General features: G+C 35.7%; 8 protein-coding genes and 1 long non-coding RNA gene across 16 annotated transcripts in view; 5 read left to right on the top strand and 4 right to left on the bottom strand.

The window, feature by feature from the left end:
• Window positions 1–3,511, top strand: part of LOC129569659 (rho GTPase-activating protein 7) — a 114,120-nt gene extending 110,609 nt beyond the window's left edge. For all 7 annotated transcript variants that reach the window (XM_055448744.1, XM_055448746.1, XM_055448745.1 and 4 more), the window contains 5 exons: window positions 5–209; window positions 309–744; window positions 1,188–1,505; window positions 1,570–1,749; window positions 1,966–3,511. In XM_055448744.1, the coding sequence (XP_055304719.1) occupies window positions 5–209; window positions 309–744; window positions 1,188–1,505; window positions 1,570–1,749; window positions 1,966–2,083 (1,257 nt within the window). In that variant the 3' untranslated portion in view covers window positions 2,084–3,511. The remainder of the gene's footprint in view (window positions 1–4; window positions 210–308; window positions 745–1,187; window positions 1,506–1,569; window positions 1,750–1,965) is intronic.
• Window positions 3,512–3,662: 151 nt separating this feature from the next.
• Window positions 3,663–4,300, bottom strand: LOC129569661 (uncharacterized). The gene is made up of 2 exons (XR_008688063.1): window positions 4,233–4,300; window positions 3,663–4,143 (listed from the first exon to the last, which is right to left on the bottom strand). It is a non-coding gene; the product is annotated as an uncharacterized LOC129569661 (long non-coding RNA).
• A 5-nt stretch (window positions 4,301–4,305) lies between these two features.
• LOC129569680 (clusterin-associated protein 1) lies at window positions 4,306–5,967 on the bottom strand (the record flags this gene model as incomplete). Its single annotated transcript, XM_055448780.1, has 4 exons — window positions 5,598–5,967; window positions 5,140–5,534; window positions 4,752–5,065; window positions 4,306–4,582 (listed from the first exon to the last, which is right to left on the bottom strand). Coding segments are annotated over exons 1-4 (1,158 nt in total), but the record flags the coding sequence as incomplete, so codon positions are not given.
• A 2,747-nt stretch (window positions 5,968–8,714) lies between these two features.
• On the top strand, window positions 8,715–10,634 carry LOC129569681 (chaoptin-like). Its single transcript, XM_055448781.1, has 2 exons — window positions 8,715–8,754; window positions 9,560–10,634. The coding sequence occupies exons 1-2, from the start codon at window positions 8,715–8,717 to the stop codon at window positions 10,144–10,146; spliced, it is 627 nt and encodes a 208-aa protein (XP_055304756.1). The 3' UTR covers window positions 10,147–10,634.
• A 437-nt stretch (window positions 10,635–11,071) lies between these two features.
• On the bottom strand, window positions 11,072–13,493 carry LOC129569531 (uncharacterized). The gene is made up of 3 exons (XM_055448415.1): window positions 13,324–13,493; window positions 13,123–13,166; window positions 11,072–13,019 (listed from the first exon to the last, which is right to left on the bottom strand). The coding sequence occupies exon 3, from the start codon at window positions 12,976–12,978 to the stop codon at window positions 11,491–11,493; it is 1,488 nt and encodes a 495-aa protein (XP_055304390.1). The 5' UTR covers window positions 12,979–13,019; window positions 13,123–13,166; window positions 13,324–13,493; the 3' UTR covers window positions 11,072–11,490.
• Window positions 13,494–13,626: 133 nt separating this feature from the next.
• On the bottom strand, window positions 13,627–15,888 carry LOC129569532 (uncharacterized). 2 transcript variants are annotated; one of them, XM_055448417.1, is made up of 3 exons: window positions 15,747–15,888; window positions 15,528–15,625; window positions 13,627–15,434 (listed from the first exon to the last, which is right to left on the bottom strand). In XM_055448417.1, exon 3 carries the CDS (start codon window positions 15,397–15,399, stop codon window positions 13,927–13,929), a length of 1,473 nt encoding a protein of 490 aa, XP_055304392.1. In that variant the 5' UTR covers window positions 15,400–15,434; window positions 15,528–15,625; window positions 15,747–15,888; the 3' UTR covers window positions 13,627–13,926. The 2 variants fall into 2 exon arrangements, with proteins under 2 accessions (XP_055304392.1, XP_055304391.1); XM_055448416.1 differs by having other exon boundaries at window positions 15,728–15,881.
• A 2,625-nt stretch (window positions 15,889–18,513) lies between these two features.
• Window positions 18,514–20,754, top strand: LOC129569682 (toll-like receptor 7). Its single transcript, XM_055448783.1, has 2 exons — window positions 18,514–20,660; window positions 20,744–20,754. The coding sequence occupies exons 1-2, from the start codon at window positions 19,175–19,177 to the stop codon at window positions 20,752–20,754; spliced, it is 1,497 nt and encodes a 498-aa protein (XP_055304758.1). The 5' UTR covers window positions 18,514–19,174.
• A 2,793-nt stretch (window positions 20,755–23,547) lies between these two features.
• Window positions 23,548–25,327, top strand: LOC129569530 (uncharacterized). The gene has a single exon (XM_055448414.1). The coding sequence runs from the start codon at window positions 23,871–23,873 to the stop codon at window positions 25,050–25,052; it is 1,182 nt and encodes a 393-aa protein (XP_055304389.1). The 5' UTR covers window positions 23,548–23,870; the 3' UTR covers window positions 25,053–25,327.
• A 473-nt stretch (window positions 25,328–25,800) lies between these two features.
• LOC129569529 (connectin-like) lies at window positions 25,801–27,117 on the top strand. Its single transcript, XM_055448413.1, has one exon. The coding sequence runs from the start codon at window positions 25,937–25,939 to the stop codon at window positions 27,098–27,100; it is 1,164 nt and encodes a 387-aa protein (XP_055304388.1). The 5' UTR covers window positions 25,801–25,936; the 3' UTR covers window positions 27,101–27,117.
• The last annotated feature ends 707 nt before the right edge of the window (window positions 27,118–27,824 follow it).

Here is a 27,824-nt window from a genome sequence, read left to right on the forward strand (position 1 = left end):
TTAGGTTGGTTTATTCCGAAAATCCGGTGTGAAATCACGCATAGCCAAATTGAAAGAAGTGATCGAAGACTCGCAGGGAGATGTTATGGAAACATATGACTTGCAGCAGGCATACGATGTGGCGGACATGTTGAAACAATACTTCCGTGAATTGCCTGACACCTTACTCACAGCTAAAATGTCCGACACATTCATTGCGATCTTTCAACGTAAGTTTTTCTCTTCGATTAGATTCGTTTTAGAACATTTTTTTCATTATTATTTCAATATTCTACAAAATCAATCCGTTTTTCCCATTCCCACAATAGATTTACCATCCGAAGTGCATTTCGATGCGGTACAGTCAGCAATTTTGCTGTTGCCCGACGAACACCGTGAGGTGTTGCAGTATTTATTGGAATTTTTGCACAATGTTGCCAGTCACTCGATGATAAATCAAATGACAAGCAACAATTTGGCGGTATGTTTAGCACCGTCGCTATTCAATGGCACATTTTCAGCACCGCCAAGATCGAATTCTGTATCGCCACGTAGACGCAAGCCAATCGGTATGCCGGACTCAAGAGAATTGACTGAAACGCGTGCCTCGCACGACTGCCTTACGTATATGATTGAAAACTATCGCAAACTGTTCAGCATCTCCAATGAGAAAGTGCAGCGATGCAATTTCAACTACATGGAAGAGTCGAAGCCGGTCCCATTGGAAGGATTGGGCGAGGGATTGCCGGTGCATGATTGGCGCGGGTGAGTTTCGATGCATGAAATGATTTATAAAGAGAGAGGAAGAGAGGAAGAGAGGAAGAGAGAGAGAGAGAGAGAGAAATGGTTACTCTTTTCAATGAAAAAAAAACAAGAAATATGCAGAGCTGACATAGGCACCTACGAGGTGCCGGCACTTACTACCTTGGGTGCGCACCTAGTACTATTCGAAAAATAAATTTTGAGTATTTTTGAGATTGATGTAATTTTTTAAAAATAAATCTATGATATTTAGATGATGAAAATAATCAAATTCCAAAACATCCAAAAATATTGTGAAAAAAGGTATTTTGAAATAGTACTAGGTGCGCACCCAAGTAAGTGCCGGCACCCCGTAGGTGCCTATGTCAGCTCTGGAAATATGGAAGAAAAAAATTATAATTTAAAACGACAAAAAATTGTATAATTCAACTATCGATTCATTGCAGGTATTTGTATGAGTGCACAAGTGCAACAATCAAAGAAGGACGTGAAAAATCTCGTGGTTGGATTTCACTGCAAACATTCGATCCATTTATTGATGTGGCTCACAAGAAGGTTGGAGATGGTCACCCGTTGCGGCTATGGCGATGCACGACCGACATCGAAGCAACACCAATGGAAATACTACATTTCATTTTCAAAGAGCGACGCCAATGGGATACATATCTCATGAAATGCCGAATCGTTGAACAGCTCGACGATCATAGTGAAATCTTTCAATACGCCACTGGAGGACATGTTATCACCGACTACTGTGTTTTAAGGTAAAGATCCGGAAAAAGAAAATTTGAAACATTTTCACAGATTTTTTTTTCAATGCGATTTCAGATCTTGGAGAGCCGATTTGCCACGCGGTGCCTGTGTTATTGTCGAAACATCGGTAGCTCATCCGGATGCACATTTACTTTTGGGCGGAGTGAGAGGTGTTGTGCTCGCATCACGATATCTCATCGAACCAATCGGTAATGGAAAATCGAAAATCATGCATTTGGCGCGTGTCGACACAAAGTAAGTCCAATTTCCATATATATTTTAAACTTTATTGAATACTAGCAATATTTTTGTTTCGTTTGGACTTAACAAATTGGAGACCATTTATTAAAATCATTCAATAAGGAGTAATTTCCTTAAATTTTGAAGAAAAAAAGACGAAATTCTAATCCCGTCAAATTCTTTCCAAAGCAGAGAACTAATCCATGAATTTTTTTTTTATTTCCAAAACAGAGGCCGTAGCCCAGAATGGTACAATAAGTGTTATGGATACATATGTTCGCAGTATTTATCGAAGATTCGAAGTGCTTTCAAACATCATAGCATCAGTTCGGATGGCAAATCAGCATAAATCCGTGCAGCCCATATTCAGATAGATAAAAAAACAATTTGTTGAAAATTCCAATAATTGTAATGCTGTAAATATTTTGTTTAGATGATTTTTTCTCGAGCCAAACAGTGGCTAAACAAGAAGCGTAGATGTAAATTAGATGATAAAAACAAAGAAAAACACACACAGAATAAGAAGCGATAGTGGGTAGAAATGAATGCGTTTATTCTGGAAGGCACTAAACAGCATTGAACGCATGGGCAGCATTGCATCTAGGGAGGAATGCTGAATTTATTGTAAATTGACATTGACACTGTCGGTCATAGCCCGTTCACGGTTTCTCTAAACAAAAACAAAACAAACAAATAACGTTAAATGTTAAGCATAAAACAAATATCCCATACGTATATATTTTTTGATAAATGTTATTGAGAATTTACTCATCAAACACGGTAGCGGAAAGGGAAGAAAAACAATGTTTGAAATTGTTGTACAGCTCAATACTATTGCTAGAAGAGAAAAATGAAATTTAGTATTATTTATATTAAGAGAGACATGAAAATTTACGAGATACGCATGTGAGGTCCAAAACAATTGAAGCAGCTGAATTGAATTTAGTGTTAATTCATTCACTTCTTATCTCTGTTGATTGTTTGCGTTAAGGAATTTATAAATACTCAATTTATATCACATCTACTACTATTCCTATTGGAAACTCGATGACGAGAATGAAAAATAAAATGAAACACACATTGAAATGAGCAAACAATCCAATGTATTGTAATAAATTCCAAATAGTTTCCGTCGAGAGAGAATAAAGCAAAATCAATTTTTATTAAGGCGTATGTACTAATAAAAGCAAGGTGTAAATTTATCCATGAGACTTAATCACTATTACACACATAGATATACATATATATTTAGATAAGCAACAATGGCAACTAGATAGTAAGCATTTCAAGGGGTCACATCTCCTTTCACTAGTCATTATTCATTATTCATTACATCATTGGTCCTCATCCGTTCAAAAGTGTTCGTTCTTTGCTAAACTACGTGATCACCTCCATCTCCGCCGCACAACCGTCCACTATCCGACAACACATCAAATGTTCCCTGTCATCAAATTTCATACAAATTATTTCAATCTAAATGTCAATCTCTCTTCATTACATTGGACTTTTTGATTGAGCGTTTCAGAACGACAGCACCTTTTCTTTGATGACAAATTATTGCATTCGAGGTTATTGTTACTTTGAAGTTGTTTTTGATCTTGGTTCGCGTTTCAACGTCTATAAGATTAAAGGAGAGAAGCGAGAAGAAAAGAAACGGCGAACTCAACATATAATTGAACACATTAGAATTTTTAATCGATAAGATTATGTAAATAAAAGCCAAAAACCATTATGTACCTTACAATAAATGAACACATAAAAAGAAGAAAAAGAAAAACGTATATGTATAAGTGTGTATCAAAATTTATCAATTTTTTTTGCTGAATCCACAACATTATCTAAAGCGATCTGTAAATCTACACAAATCTAAAGTGGTCGTAATAAATTTTAAAATCAAATTGAATTTATCAAAAAAAAAAAACAACACAGTCGTTTTATTTGCTTTTATTTTGCTCTTCTCTGCTCTAGGGTTTGGATTTAAGACATTATTTCCATGTGGTTTAAATATGAATAAATCGAGACATTTTTGAATTTACATTTGTTTTTAATTTAAAAAATTGCAAATTACATAATCATAATAGTTTAATGGCAAACTATATCACTAGTGTGGGTTGCTGAGTTATCTGAGAATCCCCTGTCTTTCTCTTCTTCGTCCCTTCAATCCCGTGTGTGTTCAAAAATCTTCATCGCTTTGATGAGCTTTTGGTTTGGCTGATTTAATGCGAGCCGGCACATTTTCACTAAAGTTATACAGAGCCTCAACGTTTGCAGCTGGATCGTTCTCAAGATTTAAGTCAGAATCATCGGAATAATCTTCGCCTCCGTTGTACTCCATCGAACTATCAAAATCGGATTCACCTTCTTCACCAAGCATGTGGCCGATAAGGCGTTGGTCTTCTGATCGACGTACTAAAAATACAATGAAAATATTACTCCAAAAATATGAATTGAATTGTGTCAAGTTACTGCTATTGAAATGAAATTCAAAAGAAACTAACCTCCAGTTTTGATGCGCAGTTTTGCCTTTGTTGGATCAACTTCGGCAGGCTCAGTGGATTCATCATTGGTCTCGACTGGACGCTTGAGTTTCAATTCGTGTCCATCGTCGTCAAGCAAGTCATCACCATCATCGCTGAGCTCATCAGAAAAGTCAAGAATGCCATCGGGTAAACGTATCATGCTTGCCGGAGCACTTGACTTGCTCGCCTCTGACATTGGCTGCGTCACTTTTGCATTGATGTTCACCTGAGCCCGTAGAGCATCTAAACATCGAATATGGGTCAAATATTCGCCGTACAACTCTTGCAGTTCTTCCTCGGCCTTTTCGAATTCTTCCGAGAAAGCAGGACTATTTTGAAATGCAAAAATAATTTGAAATTATTATTAGTTGTGTGGCATTTAAAATGTTAGGCAAGGCTATAAATATACATTTTATTTTGGTCTGATTAAGAATTTCGTAGTCTCAAAAGGTTAAATTCGTTTTAATCAAACGTTTGTTTGTTCAGAAATATCCCCACCGTATCTTCTGCAGTGTATCCAATCTCTGTCTGAGCCGCTCCAAATCGGCTTTTTTCCGTTCAATTTTCGCCGAACTGGCTTGTCGTTCCATCAAAGCCGAATCAAGCAAGGCCTTGTCGCTCGATAGCTTTGCATTTGCTGACGTAATCACATTGTGCAAAATTCGGTCAACATTTGACGATTCCATTTGGCGGCCGGCCTGCATATTTCGTTTCTCTTGATTTTCATTGTCCTTTCCCAAGAGATCGTAAAGCGTCGCGCCGATATGAGTCAGCTCCGATGATAGCTCGCGGCCACGTTGTCTGGCTTTAATCTAAACAGAAAAAAAACTTTTCAATTCTCCAAAGGAAATAAAATCGATAAGCTATTTTATAGCACACATCGTACCTTGTCGTCGATATCGATTTCGGTCAACTTGCGATATTGCTTTTCATTCATTGCATCAGAGTCTTGATATTGAATTGTTGGCCGTTTCATAATCAAATTAACGACTTTCAATAGTTCGGGTGCTGCTGCCATTGAGCTGGCATATAATCGAATCGGATTCAATTTGATGCCCGCTTTTACCACCAGAAATTCAACCGCACTTCGAACCAAAAGTGTCCGGTCAATTTCGGTGTCGGTGCTGCCCAGTAAAATCGTTCCTGGCTCATATTGGTCGATTAGCCATCGTAAAATATCAAAAACTAATTTGAAATTCTCCAATGATCCTTGGTTCGTGTACAACGCCGTTAGCTTCAATGGTTTTGGGTAACCGAGAATTTTCAAGTACTCAAACAAATCTAGAGCAAATTCAAAGGAATGCGTACAATTTTGTAATTACAACAGCATTGAGTGATAAATACCTCGAACCTCTTTGTAGGACATTGTTTTAATTGAAAACTCTCTATGCAAATAGTGAATATTCGGTTTGGGAAACGAATTTAATTTCATGTGTATTTCCGTGAAATTGTCTGTCACAACATTTGTTGATATTTTGTTTGTATGTTTGTCCATGCTACTATAGCAACTCCACATGCGATGCGCGATTGCGCACCATCAACAACACAATCATACTGTGTTTATATTTGATTTCAGCCGTTCCATTTGTTTAGTACCACTCTAGGTATCACTTGTTGATTTGGTTGGGATAGTATTCGTTACGAAGAAGAATGAATGGAAAACAAGTTCCCTTTTGATATTGAATATTAAATGTCGTTTTGGCATGACACATTTCCTTTTTCTAAGAACCATTTTAATTGATTTGCAACTTGAAATGTTGACAAAGTACGGTAAATATTTTGGAAAACAGTTCTGCGTGTACGTTTACCGGATTTCATCAAAATGGTTTGCAATTCCGTATAAAATGAGAATTTGGCCGACAAATTCTCATTTTCTTATCATCATTTGATAGATATGTCCAGAACTTGACTAAATTCATTCATACAACAAAGATTCATATCAAGCTTGCTTATGCGAATCCCAACAATGGATTTCATTTTCAGAAGTATTAGGAAGTAATTTCTTATAACTTATTAAGTTACTTTTCATAATATACTTCTGAATTCTATGAAAGACAGAGAATCAATTCAGCATAGATATTCAGTTTACAACTGAATTCTCAGTAACTGAATGCAGTCACTGTGCGTCGCTGTGAGCAAGCGGGCGCTCTACATTCAAGTGCAGACGTGCATATACATTGGTTTACACTCAGTTGTGAGTATGCGTGCGAGAGAGGGGAGAAGATAAAAGAACGAACAATATATGTCGCATTGAACGATTTGAGTGAACGTCATCTTGACACAGTGTCAGTGTGGCGAATACTTACTATTTGTCTCTTCGAATCGTTATTCCTTCTTCTTTTTCTTCCAACAAATTTGTTGGCAGCACAAACACAACCAGAAAAGTTAAATTCTAAAACTAAACACAACAAACCAATAATCAAACATTGTTCTGTTTATTTTTTGAATTTGATTCTTTTTCTTGTGTTTATGCTGTTGATAAATTTCTAAGAAGAAAAAGAAGCAGGAACAACAATTCGAAGAAACAAAGAGTAAATATCCGCCACACTGACACTGTGTCGATGCGACACATTTCGTTCGTTCTCTTCTCTTCTCTCCTCTTCGCACGCACACTCACTCCGATTGAGTGTAAACCAATGTATATGCATGTCTGCGCTTGAATGTAGAGTGCCCGCGCACTCACAGTGACGCAAACAATCATTGCATTCAGTTACTGAGAATTCAGCTGTAAACTGAATATCTATGCTGAAATGATTCTCTGATGAAAGAATAAAACGACAATTACTGATTAGTACACCGTCGAAAACAAACGGTTTGTTACACATCGATTGTTACGCATATTTAAATGTTGCGGGCTCATTATCATGACAAGAAAGTTATTGTGAATTATTATTGTCGAACATCTTTTTCTGTGTATATTTTAGCAGTTCAATTCAGTCATTGTCAGAGACTATTTTAATCAAATTTCATGATCTCGAACTCATTTCGTCGACCAATTTTAAGTTTCATTTGTTGCATTTGTAGCATTGAACTTTCATTTATGGCCAATTAATTTTCATTTGCTCGATTTTTATTAAATTGTATTGTTATTGGGTCAATGACAAGGCGAAAATTTGGGCAATGACATCACGGAAGTAATTAAAAGGTGAAAGTAAACAACGAAATTCTAATTACTCGTTGCGACCAAGACACATGTGGTTTTAACTACTTGGTAATGAAAAATGTGGTTGTAACAGCTTACAATTTAGAGGATCCCTATAAATATGCACACATTTCAAATAAATTTTCAGTTTGTGCTGAAATGCGATAATTGTTTCGCATTTGAAATCGTTGCTGTTGTATAAAAATTAAAAATTTCGCATTTTGAATTCAGTACTAAATCAAGTATTCAACTGAAAAGAACGTTTGTTAAACCAAAAATTGTCGAAATCATTCGAAAAAAACATCTGCACTAGACATGGCTCGTCAATCAACTTTAATCATTCTCTCGCTTTCGATCACAATTCTTTTGTTTCAACTTCAAGTAGCCGAAGCACAGTTTTCCAGTTTCTATCCGGGTCTGAAAACCGGCACGAACTCCGTATATAATTATTTGCACAGTCTTAATCCATCGTGGTTTAAATCACCTCAAGGCGGACTTTCGACCACTGGTACCTTTTGGACGTAAGTTCATGAGAAAAAAAATTAAATTCAACAATAGTTTTGAAGCTAATTTGATATTTTCTGTTTTACAAAAATGAAGGGACCCCGAACCTCCTCAGTCGAAGTAAGTACAAATCAAAAATTTCTTTTCATTAAATTTTATTTTGCAAATAACTAATGTTTCAATATGGTTTTGGAACAGTGCACAACCAGCTGGGGGAGGTAATTTAAACTCAAACCATTTCTGTTTCAAACACGATATTAATTTTTATTTTTTTCTTAAAGCTGCCAAAACCCCTGAAGCCCCAGCGGGTAGGACGATTTTTTTTTCATTCTTCAAAATATTCCTGAATAATGTTCATCAATGCTCTTATGTCTTTTTTTCTTCCTCAGAATAACGAATCGTATGCGAGCATTCATTTTTGGACTTTGCATTTCTTCAGTCATAGTTATCGGAACGGAGACTGCTTTCAAGCATAAATGCAAACAAAGAGGAAATTTGCTCTAATTTTTGAATATTTTTACCAAAACCGATTAGAAGTTTAACCCATATTTTAACATCATGATGTAGGTGGAGCTAAAAATAACGAATAAAAATAAAGAGAAAATGGAAAGTTGTGCTTTTAATGACATTTCCGGACACAAAATGCGGAATTCAAGCTGCAATATATGCAATGTATACTGACAGTGCACACTGCACAGTATCTACGGTGAGTTCATCAACTCCTGCATGTTTTTATCAATTTCAGTTTATATGTGAACTTATCATCTTCAATGGGGGGATCGGAAACCGTCTTTAGCTCGTCTACTATTTGCATAATGATTGAAGCAAAGAGTTCAGTTCAGATTAGTTTAGCGAGTGATATCTGCGACGCTGGACACATTCAGATTTTCATTCTAAAAAGGCAACACATTTAAAATGAATTGGTTGAAAAATGTTACGCCGTTTTTGCTATTCCTGTTTCAAGTTTGTCATTCGTTTGATTTCAATGACTGTTACTACGACGATGTGATTAATCACGCGGAGTATGTTTGTGCAGTGGCTGAGGGAGAAAATTTCGGCCGTCGAACGCATGAATTTTTATACTGTAATAATCATTCGGCGGGCATCGATCGCACGGATATTCAAACATAGAGCTTTCCTGGGTGCAAAGTACAAGAAATGCTATGGAATCTACTGGACATGTTCCCGGGACTTCGTGTCTTAAACGTTTCGTTCGCCGAACTTGAAGTATTCCACGCATTTTGCCTATGAACCAACAGACATTTGGAGAAAATTTTCGCATCACACAACCACCTAACCGAAATTGCATCCGAATTATTCGATGCCACACTTGATCTGGAGGAAATGGATTTTTCATATAATCGAATAACAAAACTTGATCCATTTGTTTTTGATAATATTCGACGATTGAAAAGTGTGAATTTCTCCTAAAATTCAATTGAAACATTGAACCGGCGACTGTTTTCAAACCTAAATGATTTGGAAGTGTTGGACTTTAATAGTAATCGAATCAAAAAAATTGAAAATGACTTGCTGGTGCATAATGCAAAGCTAAAGAAGGTTTATTTGAACAATAACCTAGTGAAGCGATTAGAATATGGATTTTTAACGGCATTGTCGCAAACATCGTTGAATTTTTCACTCAACATGAACACATAAGAGTATTTAGGTGCAAGTTGTAACGATGGCGAAATTAATATCAATTTGAATATTGCCATTTCATCGAAAGAACCTGCAACCAGACTGCGTGTGTCTAAAGACGATCTCGAATGGATATTCAGCGAAAATGATTTTCATAACATTCGTCAGTTGAATTTGTCAAGCAATAGAAATGCACAAATTTCAGCGTTAATTCAAGAAGCGAGTCCACTGCTTGAAACACTTGATCTATCGAATAATTTCATTGGCAAATTAAGTGCTAACACGTTTGAAAAGTTTAAAAATTTGAAGAATTTGAATTTGCGGCAAACCAATGTGACGAATTTTGAATTCGCTACATTTTATCATCAACGGAATCTTCAAGTGTTGGACATTTCATACAATAATTTGAACCAGGTCGATTTTTATCTCTTTCTACGTAACTTCCAGAATTTAGAATTGCTGAACTTGGAAGGGAATAATTTGAGAGAAATCGACAGTGTGACACGATCTCACTTTCCAAAGTTGACAGTTTTGGGTATTTCAAAGAATAACTTCTCGTGTGATTATTTGGTGAATTTTCTGCTTCAATGGCACGATCTAAAGTGAATTGACAGTTCCTCGAATCGAACACATATCGGTGGAGTCGATTGTGTTCATTCAATCACACGTAAAGAACTCAATATGAATAATGTAACATTAGCCAAATTTTTCCCAGAAAATTTAGTCGACCAACCAAAATCCGTCTCGCCGCATTTAAATTTAGAAGATTTATTTGCAATAAAAATTTTATTGGGCCTGATTTTTTTTGTTATGTGCCTGTTTTTCATCACAAGCCTTGTCACAAGCAAATGTAAACATCCGCTAAGGAGCCTCAAACAAAGGCTATTACATAACTCACCGGAGCGCAGTGTGGCATACAATCAGAAAAATCTTATCGATATGCAACATGGTTTATTGCTGCCTCAACAGATGGAACAAATTGCACACTAAATTTTGTACACTTTGTATTGGAACTCTAGTTTTATCTAGTATCTGTATGCATATTTGTCTCATAAAATGTAAAGATAAGCATTGAATATATTTTCTATGTTCAAAATTAAATAATATGAAATCAATTGAATTTAATGAAACGATTGAAAAAGGGGAAAGTGAGTAGATTCTTGCCTTATGAGTTTTAATTGTAGTTCTGTATCAAAATCGTCTATAGTTATGAAAATAGTGGAATACCTTCAGTGCATTAATTCTCTCCATAGCCACGCCATTGGTTCTGATGGTATTTAATGGACTAGTTCAAACGATATAGCCTTAGGATCGATGACAGATGACAGTGGTTCGAATGGGAACAGAATGAACTCGTAACGATTACTAAAGAATTTTTTTTCAAACATACGACTTGCAACAGCCAAACAAAACGAACATTCATTATAGAAATAAGTACAGCTTATCATTTCAATGACGTTCACATAGTCTCTGGCTATTTCAAATGAGGGCTTTGGCGCTAAAAACAAATAATTTTGCTGACACACTTCAGTTCGATTTTCAATATAAACTTTTATTAAATTTATTCTCAACTTTTTTGAAATATGATTTTCGTGGATGAAAACGAGAGTAAATTCATTTTTTAATGCCATATCAATCGATATAAATTATAATACGTTAAGTTTCATTTTCATTGGAATGCTTTAAAACGTGAACGTACGGAAATTAACGTTGTTTCGATTCTGACTCTGAATATTAGGCGTTTGTTGTTTACTTTGAAAGCCACAAATGGCTGACACACTGATACTATTACGAATTGTGACGCAAAACGAACTTACATGAACATGAATATGGAAAACAGTCGATTGGTTACTTAACTGAACTGATATTATATAAAGAATTATCTCTATGTAAAGAAAAAATGAAAAAAAAATCGTTGTTCGATTGGTTTTGCGATGCAAAGTTATTACGCTAGTACTCGACCTCTCGTGCTTTGTATTCGATCTTCAGATGTTTGCCGCCATCTCGTTGAACGTCCTCTGGAACATTGAAGCTGGTCGTCTTTTTGTTTCCAATGATTTCAATCGTGAGTGTCTTCTCGTTGCCGCGACTTTGTGCTGCCTTCAGTAGGTCATCGAATGCTTTCTTGTCGATCTTCAAGTTTTTAATGTCCACTAATCCCAAGTATTCAAGGTGCTTTCCATCCTTAACCATCTTTGTAAGTCCGTCGGCTGTGATTGGTGTTTTAGCCTTCGTTCCAAAATACAGTTGCAGATTTTCCAGCAGCGGCAACTCTTTGTTCAACGGTACCAAATCAGCGTCGGTGACATTTCCAACTTCATCCAAGCTCAAAAACTTCATTGCCTTCAATTTGAGAATGCTTTTGATTTCTTTGGAACCGATGGTGAATTCCCGAAGACTCAAACATTCGATGGGCACATTATTTTTCGCAAATGCATCCGAAAGCGGAGCTGCCAATTTTGAGTATGGTTCATCGCTCGCAGAAAGATACAGCTTTTTCAACTTTTTCAATTGGCCGAGCTGGAGGAATTCTTTTCTTGTTTGGATTTCTGCTGTGTTTGACCAAAAACCGGGCTGAATTGCCAACACTTCGACATTTTTTGCGTATTGAACCACCCTTTGGATGTAGATGTCTTCTGGTGGGGCCGTAATTTCAAGCGTTTTTATCTGTGGATTGAGCGCCAACAAACGGAAGCACGCATCAACAGCAATGAAAGAACTGTCAAATGCAAGCGATTCCAATTTCGGGTATTTTTGCACGACGAAACCAATTGAACGATGGTAATCGAGCGGTTCCGAGTCACCAAAATTAGCTTGAAATCCAAAAACCTCAAGATTCGGACAATTTTTGAACAAATCAATTTTGTTACCGGTAAAATCGCACATGGTCAAATCCAAATGCTTCAAACGCGAGAACAGCGGCTTCACCACGCCACAATCGATGGTTGTGTCGCTTACAATCAATTTTTCCAAGTTGTTGGTGCAATATTTAGCGATAGCGTTGACATCAAGCTTTTCACCTGGAGCAAAGTGAGCTTCGGATGCATCGATTGATGTAATCAAGTGGCCGAATTTGCAGAGCACACGACGAAACACTGAATTTTTGCATGATCGGCCTTCGAAGACGAATTTTTTGTGGCGTTCACTGAATGCACGTTCGCTGATTGGTCTGAATCGCTTGCATACGTTTGCCATTTGACACAGGCTTTCGATGTCCAACCGTTCAAACAACTTTTGTAGGCAATTATCGGTCAGGCACAACAATGAATCCGACACATTTTCCTGCGTTAGTGCTTCTTCTGGGCTAGGCGAAGACTTTGTCGATGACTTTGTCGGGGATTTTGTTGCAGACGTTGTAGATGATTTCAATGTTTCTGGCTCGGTCGCGTCCTTACGTCGCCGTAGCCGTTTGCTGATCGGTTCATCAGAGTCAGCCATTTTTGGTGGTTTTTTAATTACTTTTCTGTTTGATTTGACTTCTGTTTGTTTGGATAGATTTAAATTGAATGTATTTATTATTCGGCAATTCAACGATGAAAATCATTCTCTGTTCAAAATCTATATGCTTATTTAGCTTCTTACCTATTGTGCTGTCTGTCACTCGATATTCTTCTGCTGTGCGTCTTCTTGTGTCAAAATTTATAAAAATGAAGAAAAAACATCACTTTTAATAGAGTTTTTTGTGTCAAACTAACTTCATATTCAATAATTAAAATCGAGAAAAAAAAATGTTCCAAACAATCGATTTACTCTTGTATTGTGCACAAAGCCTTTGAAACTTACCCAAATGTGTGATGACAATACTACGTCGTATTTATTGTTTGTCCTGCCTTTGTGTAAATAGTCCAAGGCTACTTTGTTTTCTTGGCGAGAGTCTTGCGTCTTTTTCAAATGCCGAACAATCAACAAGTGAGCGAATGATTTTGAATTTGACAGATAGAATGCCGTGTTTCGGTATTTCGACAGTAGTTCTGCAGACTATCACACGAGGGCTGCAATACGGTAAAATGAATCACTTTCAAATGAAAATCGATAGTTTAAGCTGCATATCATTCAAAATCAAAAAATGTTCAAAAAAATCAAATATTTATTTTCCAAGATTTATTTCTTGTTCTAAACTATAAACATTTCGAATCTTTTTTTGTGAGAATGTTTTTTTTAAGTTTGGAACGTAACAACGTAAAATATACTGTAATTTTATTTCTTTGCTGAGAATATGTCTGTTGACATTACGAGTTTTTTTTTATTATTATTGAAATAATGATGATACTTTTGTAAAAAGCGGTACAACTACAAAAACTAAAAAAAGAAGTCAACCATTCAACGGTTAGAATAATTCTGTTTCCGATGGTGTCGCCTGAACTATTCGCTTGTTATTTCTGCAGTTTAGTCACTCGTTGTGTACAAGATTTTCATATGTTTGTCGCCTGCTCTTTGAATGTTCTCTGGAACATTGAAGCTGGTCGTTTTTTTCTTCCCAACGATGTCAATCGTGAGTGTCTTCTCGTTGCCGCGACTTTGTGCAGCCTTTAGTAGGTCATCGAATGCTTTCTTGTCGATCTTCAAATTCTGTACGCCCACCAATGCTACGTAATCAAGGTGCTTTCCAGCTTTAATCATTTTAGCGAGCCCGCTGACTGTGATTGGTGTTCTGGCCTTCGTTCCGAAGTACAGTTGCAGATTTTCCAGCAGCGGCAACTCTTTGGTCAACGGTACCAAATCAGCGTCAGTAACATTTACAACTTCATCCAAGCTCATAATCTTCATTGTCTTTAATTTGAGAATGCTTTTGATTTCCTTGGAACCGATGGTGAATTCTCGAAGATTCAAGCGATTAATGGGTACTTTATCTTTTGCAAATGCATCCATAAGCGGAGCAACCAATTTGCCGTAAGTTTCATCGCCTGCTTCAATTAATAGCTTCTGTAACTTTTTCAATTTGCTGAGCTGCAGGAATACTTTTCGGGTTTGAATTTCTGGTGTTGTTGACATAAAGCCCGTGTGAATCGCCAAGGCTTCCACATTTTTCGTGTACTGAACAACCGATTGAATGTACATGTCTTCTGAGGGTGCTATGATATCAAGAATCTTCACTTGCGGGTTGAGTTTTAATAAATCAAAAAATGTCCAAAATCCGGTGTACGAACAATCGAATGCAACCGATTCTAATTTCGGAAATTTCTTCGCAACAAAACGGATTGATCGATCACGGCCCATATCGAGTGGATCAGGGCCACAGAAATCAGCTTCAAATCCAAAAAATTCAAGATTTGGGCAATTTGCGAACAAACCATTTTTGTTACCGGTAAAATCACACATGGCCAGATCCAAATACTTCAAACGCGAGAACAGCGGCTTGACCACGTCGCAGTCAATTGTGGCTTTTTGTAAAATCAATTTGTCCAAGCTGTTGGAACAGTATTTAGCGATAGCACCGACATCAAGTTTTTCACCTGGAACAAAGTGAGCTTCAGATGCATCGATTGTTGTAATCAAGTGGCCAAATTTGCAGAGCACACGACGAAACACCGAATTTTTGCATGATCGTCCTTCGAAGACGAATTTTTTGTGGCGTTCACTGAATGCACGTTCGCTGATTGGTCTGAATCGCTTGCATACGTTTGCCATTTGACACAGGCTTTCGATGTCCAACCGTTCAAACAACTTTTGTAGGCAACCATCGGTCAGACGCAACAATGAGTTTGACACATTTTCATGCGCTGGTAAATTATCTGAAGCTAGCTCTGAGGTAGGTAAAGTATTTCCTGGAGGTTTTGTTGAAGATTTCGATGCTTCTGATGTGGTCGTGTCCTTACGTCGGCGTAGCCGCTTGCTAACCGGTTCATTAGAATCACCCATTTCGGATTTGGGTCAACCAATTTCGTTCGATTTAACTGCGTTTGGAATGAGATTTAACATATTTGATATTAGAATTATAAAATGATAAAAATCTATATGCAAATCGAAATATTTCAATATCATCTTACCGATTGCGATATAGCACAATATTTCTCTGCCGTGAATTCCTCTTCACAAAATTGTATGCCGTCTCAATGATGTAAATAGCTTCCGTTCCTATCAAAATCTATGAAAATATAGAAAAGTCATTACTCTCTTGAAATAGTTTGTGTGCAAACTGCACATTTAACAAAACTAAAACTATTGATATTGAAAACAATCGATTTACTCTTGTATTCTGTACAAACCCTCTAAATGTTATCTGAATGTATAATGACGTCGTATTTATGCTTCGTTCTTTGGTGCACCGTAAATCATCCGGAATAAACAATGTTTTTTTTATCCAATGTTTTGCGTCTTCTTCAAATGTCAAACAATCAACAAGTGAGCGACTGCTTTTGAATTTGACATATTAAAACTGCGTATTTTCGTCTTTTGCCCGTAGTTGAGTGAACCGTCGCACGAGGGCTGCGACGCGGCAAAATGAATTTCATTCAAATAAGAATAAAAATAACTCAATTCCAATAGTTTTGCTGTAAAAACATTGGAAATTAGATTATTTCTATCAAAGGATTCTGGGTTGCCATAGCAACCACAATGAATATATTCATCGATATTTCATTTTTCTTTATATTATTTGTTATTCAAGTCCAAGTGAACGTAAACAAGTGAATATTTCAATAAATGTGTGGTTCTTCCCTAGGAGCGATTCCCTGAACCTTTCAGAAGGAAAGGCATTTATTGATAACGTTGTAATTTCTTAATCGTGTAAAAAATTTAGTGTTTTTATCAGCGGTTAAACGGGTGCAAATAAGCAAATTGCAACATTTAAACGATCAGTTGAGCAAATGAGTTCATATTGTTTAGTTGGGTTTTGTTGACCGTGTGGAATAAACATAAAATATTCAAATACAATAAGTAATGATGATGAAAAGTGTGAATTTGATTTTATTTCTTTCGACATCATCGTTGTGTGTTGCATTTATGCCGCAAGACTGTACGTACAACGTAAGCGAGTATCACGCTGAGTATATTTGCGGAGTGAATGACGGATACATGTTCGGTCGTCGAACAAACCAATATTTTTATTGCAATAACTATCCTTCTGGAATAAAACGTGGCGAAATACAGCACTTGAGTTTTACTGGATGCAAGCGAAGGGAATTGGCCGATAATTATTTGGATGTATTCACAAATCTTCGTGTTCTGAATATTTCATTCACTGAAATCGACACGATTCTTGCTGTAGATTTAAGATTTAGTCAACATTTGGAAAGACTCATCTCATCGTACAATCGACTGACTTCGCTACCAGCCGATTTACTCAGCAACACACCGGATTTGATTGAAATAAAATTTTCATACCATCAAATCACTCGGCTCGAGATGTTTTTCTTTTCTAATGCACGCAAATTGATAACCGTGGATCTATCCTTCAATAAAATTGACTGGCTAATTGTCCCAATTTTCTCGAATCTATTGGACTTGGAGGTATTGGACATGAGCAATAATCGAATCAATTTAATGGACAATGGAGTGTTCGAACATAATAAAAAACTGAAGCAATTGCGTTTGAATAATAATCGAATCAAACGGTTAAAGTGTGGATTTTCAATGATGTTCACTGAATCCAAATCATTGGATATTTCGGTGAACACATTGGAAACAGTTGAGACAAGTTGCGCCAGTGAAAAAAAATCGATCGATTTAAACATCGTAATTTCATCGAAAGATTCACCAACGGAACTAAGAATCACTGAAAGCAATTTTGAATGGATTTTCAGTCATAAAGATTTCATCAATATTCGCCACTTGAATTTATCGAGCAGTCACATTGAAAATATTACAACAATTATGCAGGGAGCGAGTCCATTACTTGAAACACTCGATTTATCATATAATTTTATTGGCGAATTAAGTGTGAACACATTTGATAGGCCGCTTATATATGCAGTCGAAAAGGCTGCATATAGCGGGTGTCGCTATATGCAGTCGAATTTTTATTTTCGTCTTTTGTCTGCATATAGCCGCTGGCGCTATATGCAGCCGAAATTTTAATATTTATTTATTATATTCATATTTTTCGACTGCATATAGCTGCTGCTGTTGAATGCAGTCGAAATTTTTTAGCTCTGTGAAAGTTCGGCGCGCGCGCGCCTTCACTTTCTCAGAGCAAAAAATGCAATGAAAAATTAAACATAAACGTTAAATTGTTCTGCGACCGTAATGTGATTGCATTCTACATATAAATAAATCCAATTCAATATGTTGTTTATTTTTCGACTGCATATAGCTGCTGCTGTTAAATGCAGTTGAAATTTTTTAGCTCTGAGAAAGTTCGGCGCGCGCGCGCCTTCACTTTCTCAGAGCTAAAAATGCAAATTAAAAATAAACGTTAAATTGTTCTGTGACCGCAGCAAATCGAATCGGAAATCTGCAGCTTCCACCGAAGAAAAAACGACAAATATCTTCTCAAAAATGAAATAAAATAAAAAAAACGACTATAATTCCATCTAACATTGATTTTCGCTTCATTTTCTCTTTTTTTTTTATTCGACTGCATATAGCAGCAGTGGATATACACAGTCAAACGTGAAGAAAGAAAAATCGTCTGCATATAGCGGTTATGGTTAAATGCAGTTGTTTGAAAAAAATCCGACTGAATTTATTTTATATGGAAATTTTTCGACTGCATTTAGCAGTGGCCCATTTGATAAGTTCAAAAATTTGAAGAATTTGAATTTACGGCAAACCAATGTGACGAATTTTGAATTCGCTACATTTTATCATCAACGGAATCTTCAAGTGTTGGACATTTCATACAATAATTTGAACCAGGTCGATTTTTATCTCTTTCTACGTAACTTCCAGAATTTAGAATCGTTGAACTTGGAAGGGAATAATTTGAGAGAAATCGACAGCGTGACACGGTCTCACTTTCCAAAGTTGACAGTTTTGGGTATTTCAAAGAAATTTTTTCGCAAAAATGCGCAAGCCAAACGAACCAATTTGATCGAACGGAGTGTGATTTTTGATAAAACCTGTCGAAGTGCCGATCTACAGAATGAACATCACTATATTGAATTGCTGCATTGAACGTTTCGGTTTGAAATGCTAAAGCTTTGACTCAAAGCCTTTTAGCAATAACTCTCAAATGCTTACTCAAAAATTCCTAAATTGTCTGATTGAAATGTATAGTTTTAAATGTAAACAAGAGATTATTTTTGACGCAAATAACGGAAACTTCCCCGTTAGCGATGCCGCCACAGCAAGAAGATAAACAAAAATGTACATGAGAACGCACAAATATGCAACCGTTTTGTTTTTCAGAATTTTATCGGCATTGACTCATGCGAATATATCAAAAAGTTAAAAATGAAACCGATTCTATATTTACAGTCAATTCACAGAATAGAGATAATTAAGATAAATGATTGTGTTTACGCCAATTCTTTGTATTCAATAGTGAAATAAACAAATTGCATTTAAAACAGAGTATCAATTGAAAAAAATGTCAGTAATGCAAATCATTTTGTAGCCATTGGACACGGCTCCTCCAATTTAGTCGTTGTGGAGAGTCTTCATTGGAGACCATAGCAAATTTTTGATATCGACGTTATTATCCAAAAGAGAGCTTGATAGAAAGAGTTAAAAGAGAAAAAAAAACACAATAAAAATGTTAATGTTCAAAGGTGTTCTACTCATATTTTCATGTTCGTCAGCCTTCGAAATAAGCTACTGTAATTACAATGCAACAGATCGTCACATTGAGTATGTTTGTGATGTGAGTAGTTCTTCATTTGCTGACCAAGCAACGGAGTATTTATACTGTGATAACTACGCTTCCGAGATTAAGAAAGAGGAAGTCGAGTGGCTGAGTCTCCGTGTATGCAAAGCAAAAGAATTATCGAACGATTTTTTGGACGTGTATTATTCAAATCTGAACATGCTAAACATTTCACATATTGGAATTGAAACAATACGTGCTTCAGATTTAAGAAACGTTCAACGTTTGAATATGTTAGTAGCGTCTCACAATCGATTGCACCATATTCCCGTCGATTTGTTCATTAGCAAGCCGGAGCTATTCATAGTTGACTTATCATTTAATCAAATAACGCAACTGGACCCATCTGTTTTTGACAGCGTTCAGAATTTAATGATGCTTTTTTTATCGACCAATTTAATTGAAGAGTTGCACGCACAAACTTTCTCAAATCTACATCTGTTGGAGCTGTTGGACCTTAGCAACAACCGAATCAAAATCATCGACAATAATTTACTGGTCGCGAACTATGTGCTACAAATCATCGGTCTAAATGATAACCAAGTGAAACGATTGGAATGTGAATTTTTAGCGACTTTAACGAAAATGCGTTCACTCAACATAGCATTAAACACTTTAGAACGAGTCGATTCAAGCTGCACCAACGCCGGAGTACATATTGATATTGAAATCATTTCGAATGAATCTACAACCGAGCTACGAGTATCTGAAGGTCACTTCGTCATTAGTTTTATCAAAAATGATTTTTCCAAAATTCGTCATTTAAATTTGTCGAGTAGGCATATTGAAAATGTCGCAGAATTGGTTCACGAGATAAATCCACTGATTGAATTACTTGATATTTCCAGTCATGATGTGAAAGACTTGCATGGGAACACTTTCAAAGAATTTCGCAATTTGAAACAATTATATTTAAGTCGAACAAATGTGACATTTTTGGATTTTGCAATGTTGTTTAATGAAACGCTCCTAGAAGTGCTAGATTTATCATACAATAACTTAAATGAAATCGATGTGTCTTTCATTTTTATTTTGGATTTGCTAGATTTTAGCGAATTAAAAACATTAAATTTAAAAGGGAATAATTTTTCAAGCATAGACGATGTGATGTCCACCGATTTGCCAAATCTATCCGTTTTAAATATAGCGGAGAATCATTTTTCGTGTGAATATTTAGTGGGTTTTCTAATTAAGTGGATAAATTTGGAGGTTATACTTGATAATCGTTCAGATGAAACATATTTTAATGGAATCGATTGTGTGCGGGAAAATCCAGTTATTTACAAAATGTTTCAAATGAATAATGTTACATTTGTTGTAAATAATTTCGTGGATAATTCTATAAATCATTCAGAAGATGTTCAAACGATTAATTGTATCATTTCATACAATTTAATTGTTGTCATAGCGTTTATGCTTTTTGTTGGAATAACGGTCTCTACTCTAATTAAATCTAAGCGCTTCATTAAACATTTTCAAAACCAGCGAAATAATGTTGAAAACTGTGTGTTATATGATAAGAGCCTTGATAACTTGATCCAAAAATAACAATAGCAACACTATAAAATGACCGATTGAATTGTTGATATTGCTTATAAAAGAAGAGTCTCCCATAAATTGTGATCAAATCAGTTATTTACTGAACTAGTCTTTGTGAATTTATTTCAAAAATTACATTGTCATTTAGCGAGGAACATCTTGTTATACTTCAGTGTATCATTTTTGATTGAACAATAAATTAAAATACGAATGCATAACAATTATTGTTTTATATCATTCGTGTTGAATATATAATTTTTGGAAACATTGTAATAATAAAATAATATTTTTTTTCGTATAAATTAATTGTCTGATGTCACAGGAGTGCATTTTGAAAGCATATCAGCCACGAGTAACTCGTAAAGAGTTAAAATTATTGCTTCACATTAAAACTACTTGAAACATTTAAAGCACAAATATCAAATTGTGTTTGCGTAATGATTAACTTAAGAGGTTTGTATATAATGACTTGAAGTAATTGAATCAGAAAAAATTCACAGAATGATATGGGCATTTATGTAAGTATTGTGTGACAATAGAAAAAAGAATAGATACAAAAGAAAATATGACGAATAAATATTTGTGTTTATGTTCAAAGGAATGCACCGTGGGCGAAAGTCCACCAGTGTAATGCAAATATAGCTGAGTCAACATTTGCATTGCGTCTGTGGCATCCACTTACTGAAATACATAGGTTTCGTGTTAGTTGCTTATGTACCGGCATTAGCTGAGGACCTATTGCTAACCGATTAGATTGTTGAAGTTTATTCGATTCCCAACACTTTATCAGAATTATAATGCGATTTCCAAACTGAACGTAATACAAATGCATTGATATCTTATCATAGTTTGAGTTAGTTTCAATGTGCAACAGTTAATCAGTCAGTTGGCAAAAGTAGCGTAGAAAACATTGAATTTCGAAATTATCATCTTTTTTAACTGGAAGTTTTTTCTCAAATAATTTCATTCACTTGTAATGGATGGATAAACTGTAAATAAAACTATTGCATAGACATAGATTGAAAATAAAAAAAAGTTAATTGCGTATAATCCAAAAAAAAGACAAATTAAACAAAATTAACTTAAAATCGTATGAAAATCGAAAGAAAAACAAAAGAATCACAAGAAAATGGCATCAATTAAAACCGATATTAACGAAACCAAGCTGTGTTTAACCATTGAAAAAATCAGTGAGCTCGTCACTCTGTATACACCTTCAGTTACGTTACAAGATTTGTTATGGCAAATAATGGTATTTAAAAGTTCGAAAGAAAATACGTTGGGTTTTCGTCTGATTTGCATGGGAAGTGATGAATTGAATTGGTCGTGTGCGGCAACTGCTTCGCTGGAGCTACAATCATTCAAACCGAATCATGTATCGTTGAAAGATTCGATTCTGCCGTATGTTTTTGGTCCGAATGAAAGCAGTACAACTCGAGCACTCATCAAATGGAATGAATTATTCGATAGGAATGCCAGTTATGTGCAGAATGACAAAATCAAAATCAATGTAAAAATTATGGCAAGAAATTTGAAATTGAACAACAGAACCGAGTTGAGAATTGTTCCCGAAAACGATACAATCAAGGCATATTTCACGATTCATGAGGCTAGTAGTTTGCTAGCAATTTCGTCGAATGAGTTTTTCTTGAGTGGTTTCTTATGGAAGATAATCGTAATTGGAGCGGGATATCGAGCACCTGAACAAACAAAATTCAGTAGCATGTTGTGGTGTGTAAGCAAAAATACAGCAGCGAAATGGTCACGCGATATTCTGGGGAGTGTTTCAATTGTTATGGAAAACCAACAACCTAATATAAGAGGAACAAAGAAACTGTTGAAATTCAGTGAGCAAGGCCCAAAGAGATACTTTCCTGATTCCATTTTATGGAGCGATTTGTTGAATAAATGTCTAACTCGATCCGGGGCCATTGTATTAAAAGTCGAATTAACAGAACAGCGCAGAGAGCAAAGTGATCAACCGCACGTTGCACAAGGATCAAGTGGTCAACGCCGAAATGCTGGTTGTAGTAATAGATCTGTTGAACCGCAAACCAAACTACCGTGTGTCATTTGCTTCGAGAGCATGGTTAGTCGTCACATTGTCAACACCGAATGCGGTCATATGTTTTGCAAAACTTGCATTACAACATGGATAGTGGAACGGCCGCATTGTCCATTGTGCGATCACACTCTTACGCTTCAACAAATACATTCAATTTATTTGCCATGATTTCATCTAAAATATTGGATTCGAAACATTGTTTTAAATTCATTTCCATTTTCTTCAACATTTCTACATATAAAAAATTATGATTAATCAATTTGATCCAACACAATCAAAACATATTTTTCTATGTATTTTATCCAAAAATGAACTTGAATTGAAACCCTGTAATTTTGAAACTGAGTCAATAAATATACAAAATGCGTTTGTTTTCATATAATTTCTCACGTTTTCCTTGTTTCTCAAACAAAAAAATCAAATTTCAATTGAACTCATTGTTTTCAGCAATAGCCAACAGATGGCCATAGTAATTCATGAAGGAATAATGAAAGGCGAAATAAATTGCGTCTTTTCGTAAACAAACATAGGAAAAACCAGAGAATATATTTTATTTGCGGTTAGATATGTATAGCCGGTGACGCACACATATATTTCTTATAGTCGCCTATAGACCGCTAGTAGTTGCTATAGCTAAGCGAGCGGCAAAACAAATCCTCTTTGAACATATCGCACCATAAACGTGTAGAAGTGTGTTTGTATATTGAAGCAAACATTTTTTTCTGCTCTTTTCTTGGAATTCAGCACATCTAGCTCTCTCGCTCGCACTTTTAATAGCAAATTGCGAGAGAACCTTACACAATTTGCATGAAGTAAGCAGTATCATTTGTTTGACATTCCTATATAAACGGAGCGCACGACGCAATTCGGTGAGATAATTTATAGAAATCGATTGGACATTCACACTCAGTTGTTTAGTTGATCTCGTAAAAATTGGACAGTTCCATTCTCCCATAAGAGTGAAGTGACCGTATTTAGAATATGGCAATAATAAAAAGTTTAAGTTTCATCGTATTTCTAGCAATAATGCCGAGTTTCAATGTGGCCCACACTCACGATTGTTATTACGATGAGCCAACAGAACACGTCGAATATATTTGTGACGGTCCCATTGGTGAACACTTCAATCAAAGAACATACAAAATTTTGTACTGTCACAACTACGATTCAGAAATCCACCGAAGTGCAATCAAATCGTTGGGCTTTCGCAATTGTTTGATTTCTGAAATGACGTCGACGTCGGTCAACCTATGGGATTTCGATAGTTTGCGTGTCCTAAACATATCATACTTTGGATTCAAAACATTACCGGATTATTTGCTCCGCGATAATATCCAGTTGGAACGATTTATTGTGAGTCACAACCGATTGACCGAGGTGCCGGTGATTTTATTCGATACCACACCGGAGATAACTGAAGTGGATTTTTCATTCAACGAATTCAACCAAATCTATCCACTGCTGTTTGATAACACACGGAAATTACGGGTGGCCAATTTCTCATTCAACATGATTGACATGGTCAAAGCACCAGCTTTCTCAAACCTACGAGAATTAGAGACTTTGGACTTGAGCAGCAACAACATTGATGCGGTCAATTCAGATCTATTTGCATACAACAAAAAACTGAAGACTTTGAACTTGAACGACAACCAAGTGAAGCGATTGGACTGTGAATTTTTAGCCACTTTGGCCGAAAATGATGCGTTGGATATTTTCATCAACACACTGGAAGAAGTTCAGACAACATGCGATAGCGGTGAAAAACACTTTGATTTGGATATCGTCGTCTCACCAAAGGAATCATCAACACGTTTGCATGTATCGGATGGTCAATTCAAGTGGATTTTCAGCGAAATCGAATTCATCAAATTACGCCGATTGAGCCTATCGAATGGTCAAATCAAAAGTTCCATCGAAATTATTGACGACGACATCAACATTGACGAATCAAATCTGATTATGTGGCAATTGAACGCAATCGAATATTTATTAGCTTTTATGGTATTAATTCTCATTTTCGTGTGTGTCTTTTTCATTGCAGCCACATGCAGTCGCAACCGAAATTATAACAAAAACCTATCGATTTTCTCCGTTGAACAAAGTTTGATGCGCAACGATAATAATCAATATCAAAAAATTAAATCACAACAATTTTGTTGAGACACCAATGGTGAGTCTGGCTCACCAGTCAGTCATAATTAATGTCAAGTAGTCAGAAATTGTTTTAGGTTTTTGTGTTTACCGATAATAATTATGGTCTTTTGCTGTTTTACACTTAATTGCGGTCAGAATTATTAATAATAATTGGAATGTCGCGTTCAGTATGCTGATTTTCAGAGGGATAATATAAAATGTAACAAAGAAATGGATTTTAATAAAATTTCTACCGCACAAAAAACAAGAGAAAAGAATTAAAAAAAAACAAAAATGGAAAATATTGGCATTTTTTATTGAATTCTTTTATTCTTTGAATACTTGGGAAAGGTAACATTCTTTGCATTGTACTTGTTTTTCATTTCAACACCGCAAATGTAAAAATGTGCATATATTACAAGTTTCTTCTTCTACTCAATTCGAATTTGACAGCTGGGGACTACGAACAGAACAGCATTTTCAGTCATCACCAACAGAGGGCGGTAAACATTTTCCAAAAGGAATAAAGACAGGCGAATAAATTGCGTGTGACAAGAAGAAATGGCAGAACAAAGGAATATATTTTGCAATGGATAGAAATCAGCTGACATGCGCATAAGATATGAACGCACGTCTTGTCAATACACAGCTGATATAGTTTCTATAGCTAAGCAATCAGCCAAACAAATCGCCAACGCTGACTATTTATGCAATAATCACTTTTGAGTCATATTTGCCAAATGTTATTTTATTAAAATTCAAAATCAATTGATAGCTCACAATTAATAGTTCTGTTCTATTCGTTGAATCAGTTATGATAACACGATATTGTACACATCAAAAGTCATCAATTCACCCCGATAAAAATCCACCACTTTTCGCATAAACGTGAAGTGATCTCATCAATTAAAATGGAAAGCATTAAAAGTCTTGGCTGTATATTTTTTCTACTGACCGTGTCGGATTTAATTGAAAACCACACGCGTGATTGTTATTATAACGAGTCACGAAACCATGTGGAATACGTGTGTGATGGTGATGTTGGAAAACGATTCAATCAGAAGACCAACGAAGTGTTGTATTGCCATAATTACTATTCGGGTATAAACAGAGCGAATGTTTCATTTGTGAGTTTTCGCAATTGCTTCATTATCACAATGGACACGTTTAATCTGTGGAACTTTAGTGGTCTTCGTGTGCTCAATTTATCATTCTTTGGATTCGAACTCTTGCCGGACTTTTTATTCAAGGATAACGTTCATCTGAAGCAAATTATAATGTCCCATAACCACCTGAACGACTTACCTGCCCTTTTATTCAATAACACACCAGAATTGACGGATGTGGATTTTTCATTCAATCAAATCACACAACTCAACCCACTGCTGTTTGACAATACGCGCAAATTGAAAACTGCCAATTTTTCATTTAACGCCATCAAAGTACTGAATGTGTCAACGTTTTCACATTTATATGAGCTGGAACATTTGAACATGAGCGACAACCAAATTGAAGTGATTGACTCTGAGCTATTGGAACATAACACACAGTTGAAAAGCTTGAACCTAAACAATAATCTTGTAAAGCGATTGAGCTGCGAATTTTTATCAATTTTGACGAGAAATTATTCCTTAGACATTTTTATAAACACGCTAGAAGAAATACAGACCAATTGTTTCAGAGGCGAAAAAAACTTTGAATTGAATATTCTTATTTCAGCAAAAGAATCAACTACTCGGGTACAAGTGTCTAAAGGCAACTTTAAATGGATCTTCAGCGAAACGGACTTCATAAAAGTTCATCACTTGAATTTATTAAACAATCGAATAAAGAATTCTATCGAAATTTTTAGAGGCGCATACACTAATGATGAACATTTTGTAGAACTAAATATAATCGGATGTTTATTACTTCTTTTGATATTAATTGTCGTTACAGTTTGTCTAGTTTTTATTGTCAAAATGTGCAAGCGTTCGATTAAGAATTATATAAAAACTATTGTAGTTTTCTCCGTTGAACAAGATTTGGCCAATGATAATCAGTTCCAAATGGTCGATATACCACACAATTGTTAGAATTTCTCAATTTATTTTTTAATGTGCTTGTGCATACTGTGATATTGTTGCTATTTTTCGTAAATACTGTGATTTCGAAATTGCTTTACACATAATTGAGCAATGCTGTAATTACAAATTTGTATTTGAAAAAGTCAAGAATAAAAGTAGAACCGCATGAAAACAAAACAAACCGCTTTCTTCTTTTTGATTTCATTTTTATGTTCGAGTGGATTTAGAGGAAATGATTTTACTGGCATCATGTGCCCATCTAATGCAATGAGTTAATTGAAGGAGTTCTAATAACATTTGTAATTACGTTGGTTTTTGCTTTTCATTGATTAGTTTAAATGTAAATTTTAAATATTAATCAAAATATATCTCTGAACTTGAATTTAGAACTCGTTCTTGTTCGCATTCTTTACACCTGCAACTATATTCAAAAGAACGGTAATCGGATTCGATTGCAACCATTTGCAGTGTTGATTGATTTGCCTGTTGAATTGATTGTGGTACATTGATGCCCGTAGTCGATGCACAACCGCTTATTTCCATTTTCAATTTGCCCTGGTTTCGTTTCTTGATCACATCCACCAATGACTCGAATGTATCTTGGTCAATCTTCATATTCCGCATGCTCCTCAATCTGAAGAATGATAGATTTTCAGCCAAACGAATCACGTTCACCAGGCCAGCAATCGAAACGAAATATTTTCCTGTGAAACCATGGATACTGCAGTATCAA

The sequence above is a fragment of the Sitodiplosis mosellana genome, unplaced genomic scaffold (genome assembly GCF_009176505.1).
Source record: "Sitodiplosis mosellana isolate CC-2019 unplaced genomic scaffold, AAFC_SMos_1.0 Smas_scaffold_38, whole genome shotgun sequence".
NCBI classification, from domain to species: domain Eukaryota; kingdom Metazoa; phylum Arthropoda; class Insecta; order Diptera; family Cecidomyiidae; genus Sitodiplosis; species Sitodiplosis mosellana.